This window comes from Erigeron canadensis, chromosome 9 (genome assembly GCF_010389155.1).
Source record: "Erigeron canadensis isolate Cc75 chromosome 9, C_canadensis_v1, whole genome shotgun sequence".
Lineage (NCBI taxonomy): Eukaryota > Viridiplantae > Streptophyta > Magnoliopsida > Asterales > Asteraceae > Erigeron > Erigeron canadensis.
In genome coordinates this window covers 4,554,726-4,573,168 of record NC_057769.1, presented here as the reverse complement: position 1 = coordinate 4,573,168, position 18,443 = coordinate 4,554,726, and the positions used below count along the sequence as shown (strand labels likewise).

The following is an 18,443-nucleotide window of genomic DNA, read 5'->3' as shown; positions in this document are numbered from 1 at the left end:
ATAATGAGCATTTTTGTATGTTGAATAATACATTATGTACGTTTGATTAAGATTATTAGCAACATCGCCTTTGTATTTCTATTGTATACAACCCATGTGTTTTGTTTATTCATTCACGCAATAGAAAGGTACCGCACATTTAACCATCTTTTTTCCGAATTTACCGCTGCAACGCGCGGGTACCTTTTTAGTTTGTTTTAAATTCAAACAAATAATAAAATATTTATACGTGTATATATATATGGGAGAAGTAAGTATGAGGTTGTCCCCCATCTAAACTTAGATGGGGAACCCCTCACATTTAGTTTTTTATAATCATGAAAATCATGGGGGCCATGTATTTGTTTTAAATTCAAATAAATAATAAAATATTTATACGTGAGGGACATATATATATATATATATTGAAAAGTTATTTTGAGAACCTTTTTTTTGCATCGTATTTCAACCTTAGATGTAGTAATAATATTCTCACAATACGGCGATTTCATCGTATTATTGTTATCACTTATCAGTCTAATCGTATTCCCCAAAATGTCCATCCTATCTATTCTATATTTATCTAAAACCCTTCTCTCTCCTCAAATCTCAACCAGTCATCTTTTTTCTCTCTCCTCCATAAATTATTTATTCCTCCAATTCATTCAAATTTTTTATCTCAAAAACCGTACATCGATAAATTATAAAAATTGTATGAGTGTTCTTAAAATTTCATGCTCTTTCATTAGAGATGTCATTCGATATACTTTCGACAAATTTTTAAATCCGAGGGCGGAGCCCATACGGCTAAGGCATTTGACCATCAAACTCTATGACATATCAACTCCTATAACCTATCATACTCTATGACCTAGGTATCACCCCACCATCTCACCGCCGCAACGCGCGGGTACTTGCTCTCGTTTATTTTCTAAAATTCAATTTTTTTGTTTTCAGATACGATGGGCATTTGTTCAAACCATCAGGTAGATTTCAACTGAAAACAGGAACATATCACATGCTAGCTAACATCGAACATCAAGCAGCTTGCAAAAGATTTATGTGGTGGTCGATGCGTGTTTTTCTTGGAAGGGGGATGCAACATATATACTCTTTCTCATTGCGTTGCACAATCTTTTCATGCTTTGGTTGGGGAACCAAGCATACCATATGAAGTTTTTGATGACCATGTCCAGTTTGAAGATGAACCATGCATCTTCTAAGGTAAATCAAGCTATTGAGAAGATCAAGCACTTGCATAATCTTTAGTTCAAAATGTGAAAGATTAAACCCCCACCCCAATAGCAGTCAGAACAATAGAAAGATTTCAACATGTAAAGCCAGTTTCTTTTAGTAACATGTCTGATTCTCTGTTTTAATTTATTTTAGTTTTACAGCGATGAGAAATCATTTCAGTAAGCATCATTCATGTGGTGATTGTGATCTAAAACTTAATTTGTGATAATATTGTTACTTCCATAGTTCCAGATAGGTCCACTTGAAATGATTGGTATAATGTTAGCTGGTTAATAGTTATGTGGTTATTTCTCTTCCACAAAAAAAAAAAACAAACAGAGAAATATTTAAAAGTAAGCAAAGTAAATAACATCTAATAAGGCCTTATATGGGTTATGAGTCTTCATTTTGTCTCCAGTTGCGTATTAAGGAGGTTGAAACGTAGACAACTTGATTTATCTGCTTTTAGTTCTACTTAAGTTAGAAGAGGGCTTCTTACGTTGCAAAGAGTGAGGGTATGTTAAACACGGCCACGGGGATCTTTAACCTATATATCACACTGTGTCTCAGTTTGTTCAATTCGTGCCACGTTAACTGTACATTGTACCAACACACCGAACCATTTTTATCTACGACCAACGTAGTATTGTTTTTCAGTTTGCTATTGACATATATATAGTGCAAAACCTTACACAAATAGTGCGAAATTGTGATTCTCAGGTTCTAATCTCACTATAGATGATATTTTGGGATGAATAAAAGAAAGGTCTGGAAACGGCCATGAGATACATATCCCGATTAGACTATAGTACATACATTTGAACTAAAAAAAAAAAAAACCTTATCCATTTACTGTTTGCATATAGGGTATAATGGTCCACAAAAATCATCTTGTTTGGAGTTTAATTTATGTTTTAGATGACTAGATGTAGCACTGAATTTGTGGGAGATGGTTCATATCTTCGATTCCCAAAACAAATGAAGTTTTTGGTTGATATTTCAGAGAAACCAAAAGGCCATTTATTTGTTATTCTATTACAACTATAGTTGCATCATGAATCATATAAAACGTATTTAATTCAGATATACTAGAAGATATTGACACTTCAACATTTTTTTGAAAGTATATCATTTGTTGGTAGTTTGTATGTTATATTCTTCTTTTTATTATTTGATTATTATACTTCACCAATATACTTCAATTTTTGGCAGAAACTACTAATTCTGATTGTATATGTTATCCATCTTGAGTTATGAATGCATAAATAGTCACCCTTTTTACTTATGAGTTAAGCATTCAGAAGTTCAAGTTATATATGCTTTGATATTAATACGTGTTGATGATATAGGAAAATGACTGATCAACAATGTGCAGTCATTAAAAATTTTCCCTGTACGTACGTAGTTCCTTTTTTCGGCGACCCTTGGCTACACGGAGGTTGATGAATCAATTCGAGTGACAATGATACGCTTTTGGCTTAGTCCGCCGTCTTGCATAGTTTCATTATAAACAAATAAGCATGGTAGCTTATGATCGATCATCAGTTAGTTAAACAGAAATCACTCTAGCAAGAAGTTACAGCTTTGAATTTATATTAGCAAATGATCATATATCCATTATAATGTTTGATAATGTACATATTTCAACATTACTGACAGAAATGCCTAATCTTACAAACATTATTATCAAATATTATTTGACATACAATTGATTTATCTGGCTGTTAATCTTGAGCTAAAAGTCAGATTTTATCAGTTTGGTTTACTTGGGTCAGTTAGTTACAAATTCATATTATCTTTTTCTTTTCTACAGAGTATACTTCTATTTCTTCATCTATAACAATGTAAATTTGACTTGTTGTTTTAATGAACAATCTTGAATTCAAATTTCAAATTAACCAATACTACATGGTTTGAACTTGCACACTAGAAAATGCTTGCTCAACTGATTGGGCACATGCACTTTTCATTTAAGAATTATTTGTGATTCTTGCTTCAATGCCGGTCACACATGTTCTATTTTACAAAAGCATATGTCATTAATATCTTAATTAACATTGTAGGTGCCCTTTCTATATCTTACTTCTTTTTTATAATCACCTTTTATGTTTGACTCTATCTCTAGATTTAAATCCCATCCCATTTTCTATATAAAATATAGATCCAAATTAGCTTATTTTTTGGAGTCACCCACATGAAAGGAAGCTCTTCTTGTAGCAACTTTCTAACATGTCAGTGTCTATAGATATAGAGATATAGGAATGTGTATTGGGAACTTAACTATATTTAAGTAACAAGTTATAAGCTCATACCCCTATGTGAGAATGATTTTCTAATGAAGTTTTCAAAAGACCCAACCATTCTATACTACTAACTTTGATCTATTGTTGTATTCAAATACATTTCAAATATCTTTAGGTGACTTAAACTTCAAGTCATTCATAAAAAAAAAAAAGAAGAAGAAGAAGATGAAGACGCTTTCGAGTAGTCCTGATTTTCCTACCATGAGGATTAAAACAAGGGAAGATATACGATTCTCCACTAGCTCGAGGCGTTTATCAAGTGAGATGAGGACGACTATTCATCACTCCGGCTCTGTAGAAGTGTACTATGGTGGTGCACCGGTTGCAGTCCCATTTAAATGGGAATCGCAACCAGGTACACCTAGAGTTCGGTTTCATGAAACCCCATTGCCACCATTAACACCACCACCGTCTTTTCTCTTTAATTCTCCACAAACACCTAGTAGAATGAACTCAAAACCGAAAAGAGGTATTCTACGTGCCGTCCTCCCTAGGTTTACTTTCGCTAGAAAAAACCATAATTCTCCGGTTTCTCCAGCTTCATCTGAAAGCTCTTCTTTATTCTCACCTTCATCCCATACAGATTCTGCATCATCTCTATATATACGCAACAGCCATACACAAAGTCGAAGAAAATCATTTGAAGATAATCAGGATAGGTATGGGTCACCTGTTTCAACTCTTTGTTTTCGTTTCAGACGCAATGCAACAACGACCCCAGAAGAACCTCATGTGTGTAAGTCAAGTCCTTTATAAACCCTAAGGTTTGTGCCACTAATAATCTCAGTGATTATCGGTTTAAAGTTGATAGGAGCATATTAATATGAGTGTGGGGTGTTACAATGTTAGTTTTGTTCCTTATAGTATTTTTTACCTTCGATACTCAGATCAATAAATAAATGCAAAAAAAATTATATATATTTGGTTTTTGTATCGAAAATATGTACTAGAATAACCGTGGGTATCAATTACAATTTGTTTCAAAATGTTTTTAGGCCCTAAGATTACCATATCTAGTCTATACTATGATTCTATGAATCATATAATGCTATGGATTTTAGTATCTGTATTATTGGATCTGATAAGCATTTCTACATATGATGATCTCTCATATTTCATATGGGTGATTGTTTTTTTAATCTAATTATGTATCATGAACATGATACTAATTACAAAGTGCCATGTCACTTAAAATTTTACTCGGGTAACTTATTACCTAATACTAATTAAATGCTTATTGTATATTTTCATACATTTTTTTCTCTTTATATCTCCCCTTCTCTCTCAAACGTACAACAGAAAAAAAAATAGAGAGAAATATTTATCAAGCTTCAAAGACTTGGTTTAGGCCAAGTCCTTTATCAAAAGCTTTAATCAATGTTAACACGAGCAAGACTTGAATTGTGAAACCTTTTATCAATAGCTTTTTACAAAGTGACCATAAAAACAAAATGAGTGAAAGAATTGAATTGTGATGTGGGTCTAAGATGTAGCCCAATATATATGTTCAAGGCCTATTTGGCCCAGCGCTTAGCACTTCTGAGATGTGGGCTAAACTGCTAAAGTAGGAGATTGAGAATTACTACAGAACCCAAAACTCCAAAAGGCCAATTTTAACTTTAAAATTTAACTCATTAAATTTATACTTTATATATATGTAAGATGCAAGAAATGGTCTTTATATTGATACACTCGAATTTATTTTAAATAGTTAATATCAAAACAAGTTTGCACTATATAATGAATAGTGTAAATGGAGATGAAGAGAACATAATTTCATTTGTAATCGTCTTTAATTGATTTAAAGAATGGATGATGTTTCTTTATTAAGATTATTCGAGTATGCCGAGTTTTTGAATAAGAGTGTATGTGGTCTAATTACGGTATTTTGTGGCCGTTTGGAACCCTTTTTGGTTTAACCGAATGTTCCAACTAGCGGAATTTGAATCTGAAACTTGTAATTAAGGATTTCAAGATGTTAACTAGTACGCCAAATTTAAGATGACATTTATTCAAACTATACTAGCTAGATTATGAGTGGAAAAACATTAAATTGTTTCATTTTAATTAATCATTTACTGATATGTTTCAAAAAAAACTTGCAACTTAGAGTTTCTTAAAGAGTTATATAGCTTTTAGTTTACTTGTTTAAAGTAAGTTATTGGATTTGAACAAAAAAAATACTAACTAAAGTCATAAAGATTGTCGGGTAACGTACATAAAATAATTGTATTTTTATATAAAAGCCATATTTTAAATTTCATAAAAAAATATAACCATTTATGCATATTAACGACAACTCATTAATTAACAAGCTAAATCCTTTGAACAATTATAAAAAATTCATTTTGTAATGAAATAACAAATATATTATGTTTTGAAATTTAATTCACTATGTAGGAAAATGTAAGAAGGGTGTGGATTTTGAACGAGGGTGCGACTTTTGAGCCTTAACATCCGGGTCAAACACATTAAAAAAACGAAATATGATCATATATTTTTTTAATCAAAAACTCATTACTCATGTTGTTAATAGAAGTTTACACAAAAGCTATAAAATTATCTAGCATATACACACATGCATTTTTATGATTATGTGACAATAGAAACCACTCGTACAACTTTCATGAACTTGCATATATTACTTACTGATATTCTAGCTAGTTTTAAGATGTAAAATCCGCTATTACTGTGGACATGCGAAAGTCTACAAGTATATACCGACTCGAAGACAATATCTAACCGGTTAAAGAGAAGTCAAACATGTTTGCTAGGTTGACATACCAAAAGTCAAAGTGGAAAAACTTTTTCTTAAGAGATATAGAAGTTAAAAGATAACAATCTATCCTTACAAGTTACATTTTTGAAGAAGCAAATTTTTAACCTTAAGTAAAGAAAAAACTGTTTAATTTTAATTTATACACAGGTCCGGCTTTAAAGAAACTTGGGTTTAGGACGAGTTTGAAGAAAAACCCCTAAGCTAAAAACAACGAATTTGACCTGTGGTTCTAAAAACCAAAATATGTTACCTAACGTCCTAACCAGCAATCGAAATGATAATGGTTTATTAATAAATATATAGACACTATGAAAAATATATTTTTTATAATATATGTACGTATATATAAAATTTAAAAATATGAGCCCTGAAAAATCAGATTTTGGACGGTCATTCACTTTGATCTATGCCTAAGCCCCATGTTTATACACTATTCAATAAAGTATTAAATTTTATAACTAGTTAAAAACAATATTGTGATTTACTTTAATTTACATATACATAAGATAACAATTGGATATTTCGTTTTAAGCAAATTACATTTTGTTCAATTTCTAGTTTTAAAGAATTCATCAAAATCAAAATTTTAAGTTATCAATCCATCAAAAATACATTATATCAATAACTTATGATACTTGTTTTCATCCATCACTGCATCGCCGTATCCTACCCTTTAGTACGTTAAAAAGAACATTGGAATCAGATGAAGGGACACGTCAACACCATGATAACCAAGTGGTTGATGGCACGTGAACAAACTAGAACACAAAGATATGCCTTATTTGATTTGATATATCGCCATTTTTTCTCTAGAGAAAAACACATTAAAGTTTTTTTAATACGACAATTGAGTTGTGAGTTGTTGAACGTGAACACGTTTTACACAAAAATGCCTTCCTTATCTTTATCGGTCAATTGGATTCCTACTTGTCCTACTACTATTGTTCTTTGAATTCGTCATCTATTCAATTTTGTTTTTTGTTTTTAGCATTTAAAATTATAAGTTATTGTTTTGAGGTACTTATTATTATTATTTTTTTTGAACAACCAACTTTCATTACAGAATAAAAAGCTTCGACAAGACGTCAAGGACATTATAGAAGAAAAGACGGGCTCATCACCCATAAATACCAGGGAGTAGACATCACCCTAGACCGAACTGATATCCATGAAAAAGAAACCGAAACTATGGTTTGGAACACCTCTTTACTAGACTCGAAGCTGCCTTTAATTTGAAGACAATTTTATTCCTTTGTTTCCATACCTTTTTACTATGGTTTTGAGGTACTTATTAATATATAAAACTTAGGTTAATTTAGAATAGAACCTAAGTTTAAGTTGATGTTGATTACGTTCCGTCCCATTTTAATTAGTTGTCATGTTGACTAATTTTGACTGTAAATAACTTTGTTTGTGTCATGTAACACTTGATATAAAATGTATGAATGGATTGAGTTTTTAATGTATTTTTCGTTCATATAAGTTTCATCAACTACTATATAGTACAAACAAAGTTATTTACGGTCAAAATTAGTCAACATGACAACTAAAATGGAACGGAGGGTATATAATTTATGGTTCTAGATTGAAGCCTAATTCCTGCGGTAGTAAGCTTGAAGGCTAATGCATGTACTTTAAACTTGTAATATCGAATTCAATACAAGTTCAATAGCACATGCAAAGGATATATGATGTTTTGGTTTATAGAAAGAGTTGGAGACAATTATGAGTTTCCGAGACAATATGGTTGGCTAATAATCATAATATAAATTTTAAAAGAATGAAGGGAGGCGGTATATATGGTTAATTGGCACTACAAATAGGTAAGCAGTAACACCGCACCTTAACAAGAGAAATCGGTTTATGTATGCCAACAACAACCACAACCGGCATGGATTGACAATTTGGCATGTGGGTTTGATTTTTTATTTGAACAGGGGTGATTGGACTCAGCGACATTGCTTCTTCATCGTTCGGTAAAAATCGACCAGTACGTCACCAACACATTCAATCTGATATCCGAGGGCATGTGAGTTTTATTTGATATCGACTTATGCATCTTTGCAAGTTGCAACAATATATTGCTCATATAAATGTCACATTTTTGGATAAATTAAATGTTGATGTGACAAGTTTTTATTTGTTGAGAAACATGCTAAAAATTGTAAACTTGGTAATTAACAACCCTTTAAGGGTTTTACCTGACATAAGGAAAAAAAAACCTGCTACCCTTAATTTTATAATTGAGGCGAAAGAAGAAGTCGTAAAAAAAAGGCAGGGGTGGATGGGTTACATTTTCAACGTGTGAGAAATTCACAGCTATAGCTAGCTGCTTCTTTGCCTTAAAGTCAACACCCGTAATTACCCGCACGTGGCTGACCTTTGACCCGGCCACACTCCTACTCTTGGCAAAAACCATCACGAACAACATTGTATATCTATTGTATATATATATATTTCATATTTGTACTCTTTATTACGGAGTAATAATGATACATACTCTTACCGAAGTAATGGTTAAATAGATAAATCGTTTATAGATGCATGCATATGGAAGGCCGGTTCTCGAATAGCAATACTAACATTGAGAGGATCTTAATTACTTAAGATCAAGGCTTTGGTACGTATTTGACATAGAAAACTTTTGGGTTACAGCCTAGTGGCTACCTGTTTCTTTAAAAAACTGTCTGATGTTTATATAGACGGGAGTTAAAATCTTCGTTCCTCAACCAAGGTTTTTAATGTCTCATCGTTAATCATCGTTGTATGGTCGCTAGACTGGAAGAAAAAAAAAATTCTGTCATTGGACTAAAGGGCTCTTAGACCATTACCCTTTTTCTTTTCTTTATATTTAGTATAAAAGTAGGAAGAAAAAAAGTGTTACTTTGGAATGACAAATATAGTTGGTCTCCATTATAAAAGGATAAAAGGGTAGTATGTTTTTCTCAATTTAATACAAGAAATCTCTAGCTATTATATACGATAACTGCAAATGAAATTAATATTATACATATATAAAAACGAACAAATGTTCGTAAACACTTTTAAAAATATTAACGTTTATGGGCATAAAGAAAGAAACAAATAGAGACATGTTCGTTGATGTTTTTTCATTTAACTAAACAAATAATTGGATGAACTCCCCCACCGACCAACTAATGAATTCTTCTATAAGCGTTCAGTTCATTACAAACCTAGTGGCATTGTTTATTTTAGATTACCATATTAGCATCTATAGTAAACGTACCAAATCATAGGGTTAGAAGCGTCTGCAAACATGGACTAATGAATTCTAACAAACGCATTATGTCAATATAAATCTTTATATACTAGAATGCTACATACAAAATAGAAACTACTGTTTAATTATATATTTCATATTTGTTGAGTATGAATTATATATGAAGCATATATATAAAACCTTGAAGAAATTCATAAAAATAATGGTAGTCCAACTTAGACCTAACTTAAATTAATCAAATTAATTAGTGATTTATTTTTCTATGTTGGAAATTCACTACTTTCCTTGCCTTTAAAGCACTATTTTCCTCTTCCTCTTAATGCTTCTTCTTCTTCTCCCACCTTCAATTCCTCCCTCTCCTTTCTCTATTTCTCTTTTCTCTTCATTTTCAGGTTAATTAATTTCTTAAAAATCTAAAGGAAGGTAGACACAACCAATCTCCCTCTTTAGATTCAACTCATGTAAGCATTAATTCACTTATTTTTTTATTTACTAAAAGCTAGATAAATATATATTAAGAAGAAAGCATATAGTTTATATTCATAGTCACCAACAAATAATTAAATTAACTTTGATGATTTAATTAATTTGATGGTTTTTTTTTTTATTATGTAGGGAATTCTATGATGATGCAGGAAAGAGGATAAAAAGAGAGATCGATGCGTATATCAACACGACAACGACTGCTCAAATGGGAAGGAGACAGATGTTGATTCCGGCACCAGGAACTTTGAATACGATCACACCGTGTGCGGCGTGTAAGTTGCTAAGAAGAAGATGTGCAGAAGAGTGTCCCTTTTCTCCTTATTTTTCCCCTCATGAACCTCATAAGTTTGCTGCTGTTCACAAAATATTTGGTGCAAGCAACGTCTCAAAGTTGCTCATGGTATATATGCTCCTTTTTTTATATACAATATATATATATAGTTATGTATTTTCTTGTTCACGTATATATCATGTACACATTAGCTTTGAGTTTAAACTAATTAGATTTCTATAGTTTAGGGTTTTATTATGTTTTCTTGGTCAATCTTTAAGCCAATATACTTTTTCTTCTCTTTCATTTTCTAAAAAAAAAAAACCGACTAGCTACATAACATAATTAACTAGTTCATGTATATATCATGTGCACACCTAGCTAGTTTGATGTTTTCCTTAGCTACTATACATAACACAAGACATATAGTTGATCATGTAAGGAATTAATTATAAATAATTTCCACTACTTAATTGAAGCTCACAACTAGATCAATCGTTTTTCAAATTTTGTAGCTAGGGGTTAAGTTTATACATAAATCCAAAGTTTGTTTTTTTTGTAATTAATTTGTTTCTCTAATTATATATAGGAAGTGCCTGAAAGCCAAAGAGCAGATGCAGCAAATAGTTTGGTATATGAAGCAAATGTGAGGCTAAGAGATCCAATCTATGGCTGCATGGGTGCTATTTCCGCATTACAACAACAAATCCAATCTTTACAAGCTGACCTCAATGCAGTTCGGTCCGAAATTTTGAGATATAAATATAGAGAAGCAGCTGCCAACACTCATGACCTCAACATTATTGCGTCTACTTTGGTTTCTTCCGGCCCCATCACAGCGGCTCATCAGCTCTCAACCATCCCAGCACCGCCTACACCGCCGCCACCACAACCGTCCATTGTCATCTCTTCTTCCTCCTCCTCGTCGTCTTCATCATCATCTTCGTCTTCTGTTCATCTTTACGGGATCCCTTCTAGCACTTCCGGTTATAGTACTAGTACTAATATTCCTAATAATAATAATGTATCAAGTTACTTTGCTTGATAATTTTATATGAAACCCTAGTTTTATTTTATTTTATTTTTTTTGTTATTGTTGTGTATTAGTTACAAAAAATATGACCAAATGATTAAATCTTACGAGTAGAAAGGTTATAATTGCATGTTTTGAAGTTGTTTTCTCACAATATTACTTGTGAGTTCATTAATCAAGATTTCGGATCTACGTTGATAATGAAGTTTCTTGTTATTAGGACCCTAAAGTAATTAATGAGCTGAGCGAATAGATTATCGTTCAATAATTGTCATGATTAATTTAGATCAAATTAGATTTATATCATTCAATAATTGTACGTCATGACTTAGATCAAATGTCATAATATATATTCAACCATAGGGTCGTATATAATTGTCAAATTTATTGCTAACTCAACTTAAGATGTAACAATGTTTAAATGTCAAGCTTATAAAAAGCTTAACCCTAACAAGCTAATTAGTGATCATCTAAGTAGAACTATATTGAAAAAAACATAAACTTTGAACAATTATAAAAGTTCTATGACAATGAACCATATTAAGCTTATATTACGCTTGATAACTTAGACCGTAAATTAAATGTTGATAACGTTATCAAGCCTAGGTGCAAATTAAAAGAATAATGATCATGTCATCTTTAAAGGAAAAAAGAAGTACTACTCGTAATTGTGTTACATTACATCGGTATTCCTTGATACGAGTAGTGTGTGTATATATGTATAAATATATTGGTGTTGGTCAGAGGCAGAATAAAGTAAGAGGACGTGAGATGCAATTAAAGCCCACGCACACGTTGGGGGGAGACAAATCGTATTCTGCCTCCCTTTCACCTCAACTTCCTTCAAACTCACATTTATGATTTATTCTTATTTTACAGATTTTTGCTTTTTTTTCTTTTGTTTTGGTTTTTTAATTTAGACCATTTTAATTAGTTTTGTTCATGAAAGTTATATATTTTTACAGATCTAGATCGAAGAAATGACTCAAGTTAAAATCTACTTTGAGATCAAGTACATATTTCTTTAAACCTAATGCAACTATTGCAATTTTGATTTTTAAACCTGTAACTATCAAAAGAAATAAGACCTTTTTTTTTTTAACAAAAGAAACAAAGAAATTGATACTTAATTATGAACCAGAGTAAACTCTGTATAGAGAAGGACCAATATATATTTTATTTATCAAGAATTTATTGTATGAATATGATATTACACCTCAGAATAATTAACTCATTAAAACACTCCTGAAACTAGAATCTTGACTAAAGGAGGGGGGGAAATGCCATACCAACCATGTTGCAGGCAATTAATGTGTAAATACAATTCATTTTATTTTGCTGCAATCTCAAGATGAATTATAAAATAAAGTTATTTTAGTGAAAATTATAAGAAGAGAGTTCCAACACCTAAGCACGTAGTTGACTTTTATCGTAACTATATATACTAATTTATTTCATAAGGATAGCTATTTTTCTTAATTTATAGATTTCCAGATCTTAATTATATCTTAACGAGTATGATACCCGCACAAATGCGGCATCGGTGGTGGGGATGGCGGTGTAGTGGTGTCGGTAACGGTATTATTGGTGGTGGTAGCAGCGTCAAGTGATGTAGGTTTATGTAAAGGGGTTAAAGTGTTAATTATTAAAATAAGGGTTTAAGACTTTAGGGTAAAAATTAATTTATTAAATGCAAATTTGGTCATTTATAAAAGCTCTTTCCCTAGTGGGTTTTTATGAAGGGCAATCTAACACTTTCGTATATAATATTTGAGTAACACTTTCTATTTGTAGGGAGTGGATAACTTTTATAAAGGAGTATAGATAAACAAAATGTATACTAATTTATTGGTGTCGGTAACAGTATTATTGGTGGTGGTGGAGGTGTCAAGTGATGTAGGTTTATGTAAAATACTTAAAGTGTTAATTATTAAAATAAGTAAAAATTAATTTATTAAAGATAAATTTGGTCATTTATAAAAGCTCTTTCCATAGTGGGTTTTTATGAAGGATAATATAACACTTTCATATATAATATTTGAGTAACACTTTCTATTTGTAGGGAGTGGATAATTTTTATAAAGGAGTATAGATAAACAAAATGTTTAAATCTATAGAAGATTAATTAGATATACGTAACAATTGTAAGTTAACTTTTGCAATTAGGTGGATATAGTATAAGATGATCTTGATATCGTGACATTAATATCACATCATTATCGTTATACTAAGATACTTGATATTATGATTATAGGCCCCATTTACTTTGAAATAAAACTATGAAATACTTTTACTAGCGATCACGACAGTACTGACAAAAACAAAAATAACGACACGAGTCTTCTTAGACACAAAAGAGTTGACATATATGTTGTGGAAGAGACGAAATCAAATTAGAAGTGGAGAGGAGGTGAAATAGGGTTTAATCAGAAAATCAATTTAGAAGTGTGTAATTTTTAAGGTATGAGTTTTGTATTTGACAAGTTATGCAGGTTTATTCGAGATACATCAGTTAAGAAAAAGAAAAACTGAAGTTAAATTGTAGCTTTTGGAACTTGATTATGAAGACCTTAAATTATACCAGGATGGTTGTCTTTTCCTTGAAAGTAAAGATGTTTAATATTGCTTTGGAAAATTAGGTGGTCTGGAAATAACGATGTACCTTTTCATTGTTACAGTCCAAATTAGAAATACAGAATTGGGCTCATACATGGCCCAGTTAAAAAGAAAATATTTAGGCTCAAAAATCAAAATATAGAAGACGAGTACTTTAGTTTTTGTTATAAACTTATAAAACCCCTAGGCCTGCAACAGTAGTAGCTACCGTGTCGAACGCCCATCCATTTTAAGCGGTATATTATTGTCGATGTCATATGCTAACATACTTATCTACAGGGGCATTTGCAATTCTACCTTATACAATTCTAGGTTGGGTCAAATTAAACCGATTTATGCCCAACTTTATTGACAGAAGAGAACATTTCTGGATTGGGCCAAAGCAACATTTGGGCCCTATTGCAACCCGTCTTTACTAATGAGGTTTATTATGACTTGGTCACTTGTCATCAAATTGTCCATGTTTATGAGGTTTATCTACTACCTTAAGGGGAAAAAATGAAAATGATCCAACTACTCTTAATTAACCCCGTTTTATTATTTAATTTGTTCTTACTGAACTAACTTATACGTAAACTTATATCTTTAAAAAAATCTCAAATATCAATTACATTTACATTAACTTACACGTATCACTTGACGTCGGCGCCACAACAAATAGTTTCCGCCATCGCCATTAGTCGCCGCAATCGGCAATGTAATTGTGCGGGTACCGTGTTAGTCATAAATACAGGTATATAAGATGAATAATTATAAAAATCTATAGAGCAACATAATATTAGAGATGCTCATATTTGACTATATGAAATAAATTACACTTCTTGTCCAAGTTTAAATGTAAGATAAATAAAACAAATCACACTCAACGACTCAAATAAGAAAAATCACACTTTGACAAACCAACAAAAGTAATGAAACATTATCCAAATTAACATGTAATTACGAGTTAACCACCCTGCAATTCTTCCTGATCTCACCATTGGAACCAGTCAAGGGACGAATATCACCCATCTTGATCATGGCAGTTGCGAAATCCGCATAAAAACTTCCAGCACTTTTACTGTACCGTTCAACCAAAGAATCGGTCGAGCCACCATTATGCAACTGCTGGTCCGAACGTAGCAAGCCCTTTTGGCTGATCAAGTCCTGATAATACTTATTGTCAAAGTTGTCCTGTGTTGTTACATCAAGTGGTGCAAGGTTGTTGTCACCGGAACCGGATGTTCTTGGGCATCTAGATTGTCGTGTTCTAGCGAATGAAGCATCAATGTTGGTGTCGTTGTAAATTCGTGCTCTAAATGTGGTGCATCTCGCTCGTCCGATTGTATGAGCACCCGAAAGAGCCACCATGTCTTTGGCTGAGAGGCCTACTGCTTGGAATCGGTTGATGAGGTTGCTTAGGGTGGATTGCGGTGGTGGGATGACGCCGCTGTTGGCTGCTGCTAGGCTGGCTGTTTTCGCGTCTCGCCTTCCTAGTTTAACTTTCCAACTAGGCCCATCTAACTACATATATGATAAATATAGATATTTTAGTTACTAGAAAATCAATAATACGAGTATATATTATTATACAAAAACCCATACAATACGCATCATTCCACTTACCTTGAAAATGACATATTGACAAATACAAAAGATAGGGGTTACTAGATATTTTAGTTACTAGAAAATCAATAATATATATTATTATGCATGATTTTTTTAAGTTTATATTTCATAGCAGCGTCACATCGATCAGCTAATTTTTATTAATGAAGTTAATTATGTATACTTACAGCAAGAACACCTTCGAGAGCGGAAATCGCTAATATATCGGCGCACGAGACAACACCAGGGCAAACTTTTTCGACCTTCTTCTTGACATCATCGATCACATTAAAACCCCTAACCGAATTAACATTTGGCCCCGCGGTTTTTTCTCCTGTGAAGGAAGACGTGTCGTCTAGTAAAAGTGAACCATCACAACCCTATATACACACACGACCAATTTAATAATAAATAAATCAGAAATTAGAAATATTACATAGTTAGAAAATGATGTTGCATGAGACAGAAATATTAAACAAATTAAAAAGCAAAAAATTGGCCGGTTTACTTCATGGGCCGGCCACTATATGTTTTTTGTTTGCAAATTTACAAATAAACTTAATTAGCATAACGGTATATATATATCTATTAATTAACCTATTCAAGTTTTCATCATAGATGGTTTATAAAAATTGCGTATATATATTTGTTTAGTTATCTAGTAATTAAAATTAAAAAAGCCGTTATCTAGCTTTGACTTTTATAGTCAAACAAGTCACTCTAGTTAATTAACTTTTAAACTCAAATCAACCAGAGAAAAATAAAAGAGGCCACCTACATTGACAAAACAATCATGGAAATGGAGCCTAAGGAGAGATGCACCCATACGCTTCTCCTTGGCCACAGCGGCTCGAACAACTGAGCGTACGGTCTCAGAAACCTTCGGGCAAGTTTTCGAGTAGAAGTTGGGTGTTAGTTGAGCCGAAGAAGTATTGCTCATCAAGAACAAGGTGCAAACAAGAAATGCAAAAGAGATAATCATAGAAGTAGAAGCCATTTAATTTTTGCTAGTAATAAGTTATAAGTAGCGAGTGTGTTGAAATAACCAAGGGTGCATTGCAATATATAGTACTCGTACGTAATAGGTCGAGGTTGAAACTTCAAAGGAGCAACATAGCAGCTAACCTAATAATATGGACTAAATTTGCATGGACCTTTAATTTAATAACCTTTACTTGAAAACTCGTTAACGTGATAGGACACACTTATGAATTTGTCAAATGTAGGTCCTTTCATGCATTATTAGTATGGATTAGATTTTTTTTCTTTTTAATATACATCGTACATTGCCATGCATAACTATATGATGTGTTGAATGGAATATTATGTCTTTATTCTCTTTTTGATATAGTAGTTACTTAGCATTCGTACAAACCAAATTTTCCACTAGCTAAACCTCCGTGAGATGTAACTTTTCAATAGTGTTCGAGAATATAAATTAATTTTCCATTTGGATCGGCCCTAATTAAGCCGATAGCCATCAGAGCCTTCTTTGTTTTTCTTTGACTTGACAGTACTTGTTTGCCACTTGATTAGACCCCCTTGACATGTACTCGTAACTAATTTTGCTTTGTGTTTCATATAATTTTTTTTTCTTTTATTTCCTAGCTATTTTAGAGCCTTTTATTATAATGATATACTGTAATTTTCTTATTGACCAAATCAATTTGTTCCAAATATATCCATGCAACATTAATCTTGTCTTGTTAGGCCCTCTCAAACCTCGGCGCAAATGGGTTAGAGGCCCGGCATTAAAGGCTTGCACGAATTGAATGCTGGGATTGTTGTGTTAGTTTGTGGTGTGTGTTCGATTTGAAAGTTTTTTTTTTTTTTCCCTTTTGCTTTCTAACGGATATATATGTATAAAATAGTTATTATATATTGTTAAAGAAGAGGACTGTTCAAATGAATCCTTAATTTTTGGTGAAACCAAGGACCAAATCTTGGCCTTTGATTTATCTTTATCAATGAATGAGATTAATCCTCTTTCTCCCCTTTTCTCTCTTTTTTTTTCGACCAATACCTTCTTCAATTCTTCTTTTTCGGCGATACAGCCGCCGATCACCACCTGTTTCTTCTTCTCCGGCGATACAGGCGCTGCCACCACCTCCTCCTCCTTCTTCTCCAGCGAGAAAACCACGGCGCCGGCATAAAGGGTGGAGCTCATACCGTATCAAACCGTCACCATCTCTTGGATCGCCGCCCATCAAATCCATACGATTCTCATATGCGTCCCTTGACGGTCAACTTATAACGGATAAGAGCCACTGGCCCCTACCGTATCCACCCGAAAATTTGATTACCAATCAAATTTGATGGTTAGCTTAAAGGGTGGAGTAATTCGCCGGAGTTTTTCGACGGTGGTGATGATTAAACGGCGGAGTAGATCGCCGAAGTTATTAAACGGCGGTCGTGACCGGAATAATTCACCGGAATTTCGTTGGAGATGAAGGAATCGCCAGAGATGATGACAAAAAACGATCAGAGATGACAATTTCCCTTTAATCTTGAATATTCATTAGATTTGATCTAAGAGCTGAAATTGAACCCTTGGGTTTCACCAATTTTGGTGGTTTCATATGAATAGAACTCTTGTTAAGAATTTGGCGGCTTAAATTAAACCAAGTTTTAAATATGAAGGATGGAGGTAAAATGTATAGCGTGAAAATCGATAATGCATGTGACAGCTTTATACGAACTGAGTAATTGAATTGAGACGGTCTTAAACGAGAATTGAAGTTGCCATCCTATTACTTCTCATATTTGGTTGAAGTATAGTTAGTAGTATAATTTTGAAATTGATATTGCATATGTATGTTATATACGCAAACCACAATCGATTGGTTAGTGGTAATAAGTTTTGTTTTCGTCCAAAAAATATCAGGTTTAGATTGTCGCGCTTAAGGTTTTTT

General features: G+C 32.6%; 3 protein-coding genes across 3 annotated transcripts; 2 read left to right on the top strand and 1 right to left on the bottom strand.

Annotated features, from left to right (window-relative positions):
* The first annotated feature begins 3,683 nt into the window (after positions 1-3,683).
* LOC122581600 lies at positions 3,684-4,274 on the top strand. Its single transcript, XM_043753842.1, has one exon. The coding sequence runs from the start codon at positions 3,684-3,686 to the stop codon at positions 4,272-4,274; it is 591 nt and encodes a 196-aa protein (XP_043609777.1).
* Positions 4,275-10,162: 5,888 nt separating this feature from the next.
* LOC122582960 (LOB domain-containing protein 13) lies at positions 10,163-11,350 on the top strand. Its single transcript, XM_043755396.1, has 2 exons — positions 10,163-10,424; positions 10,885-11,350. Exons 1-2 carry the CDS (start codon positions 10,230-10,232, stop codon positions 11,338-11,340), a joined length of 651 nt encoding a protein of 216 aa, XP_043611331.1. The 5' UTR covers positions 10,163-10,229; the 3' UTR covers positions 11,341-11,350.
* A 3,344-nt stretch (positions 11,351-14,694) lies between these two features.
* LOC122581788 (peroxidase P7-like) lies at positions 14,695-16,640 on the bottom strand. The gene is made up of 3 exons (XM_043754068.1): positions 16,310-16,640; positions 15,720-15,911; positions 14,695-15,447 (listed from the first exon to the last, which is right to left on the bottom strand). The coding sequence occupies exons 1-3, from the start codon at positions 16,526-16,528 to the stop codon at positions 14,884-14,886; spliced, it is 975 nt and encodes a 324-aa protein (XP_043610003.1). The 5' UTR covers positions 16,529-16,640; the 3' UTR covers positions 14,695-14,883.
* Between the last annotated feature and the right edge of the window lie 1,803 nt (positions 16,641-18,443).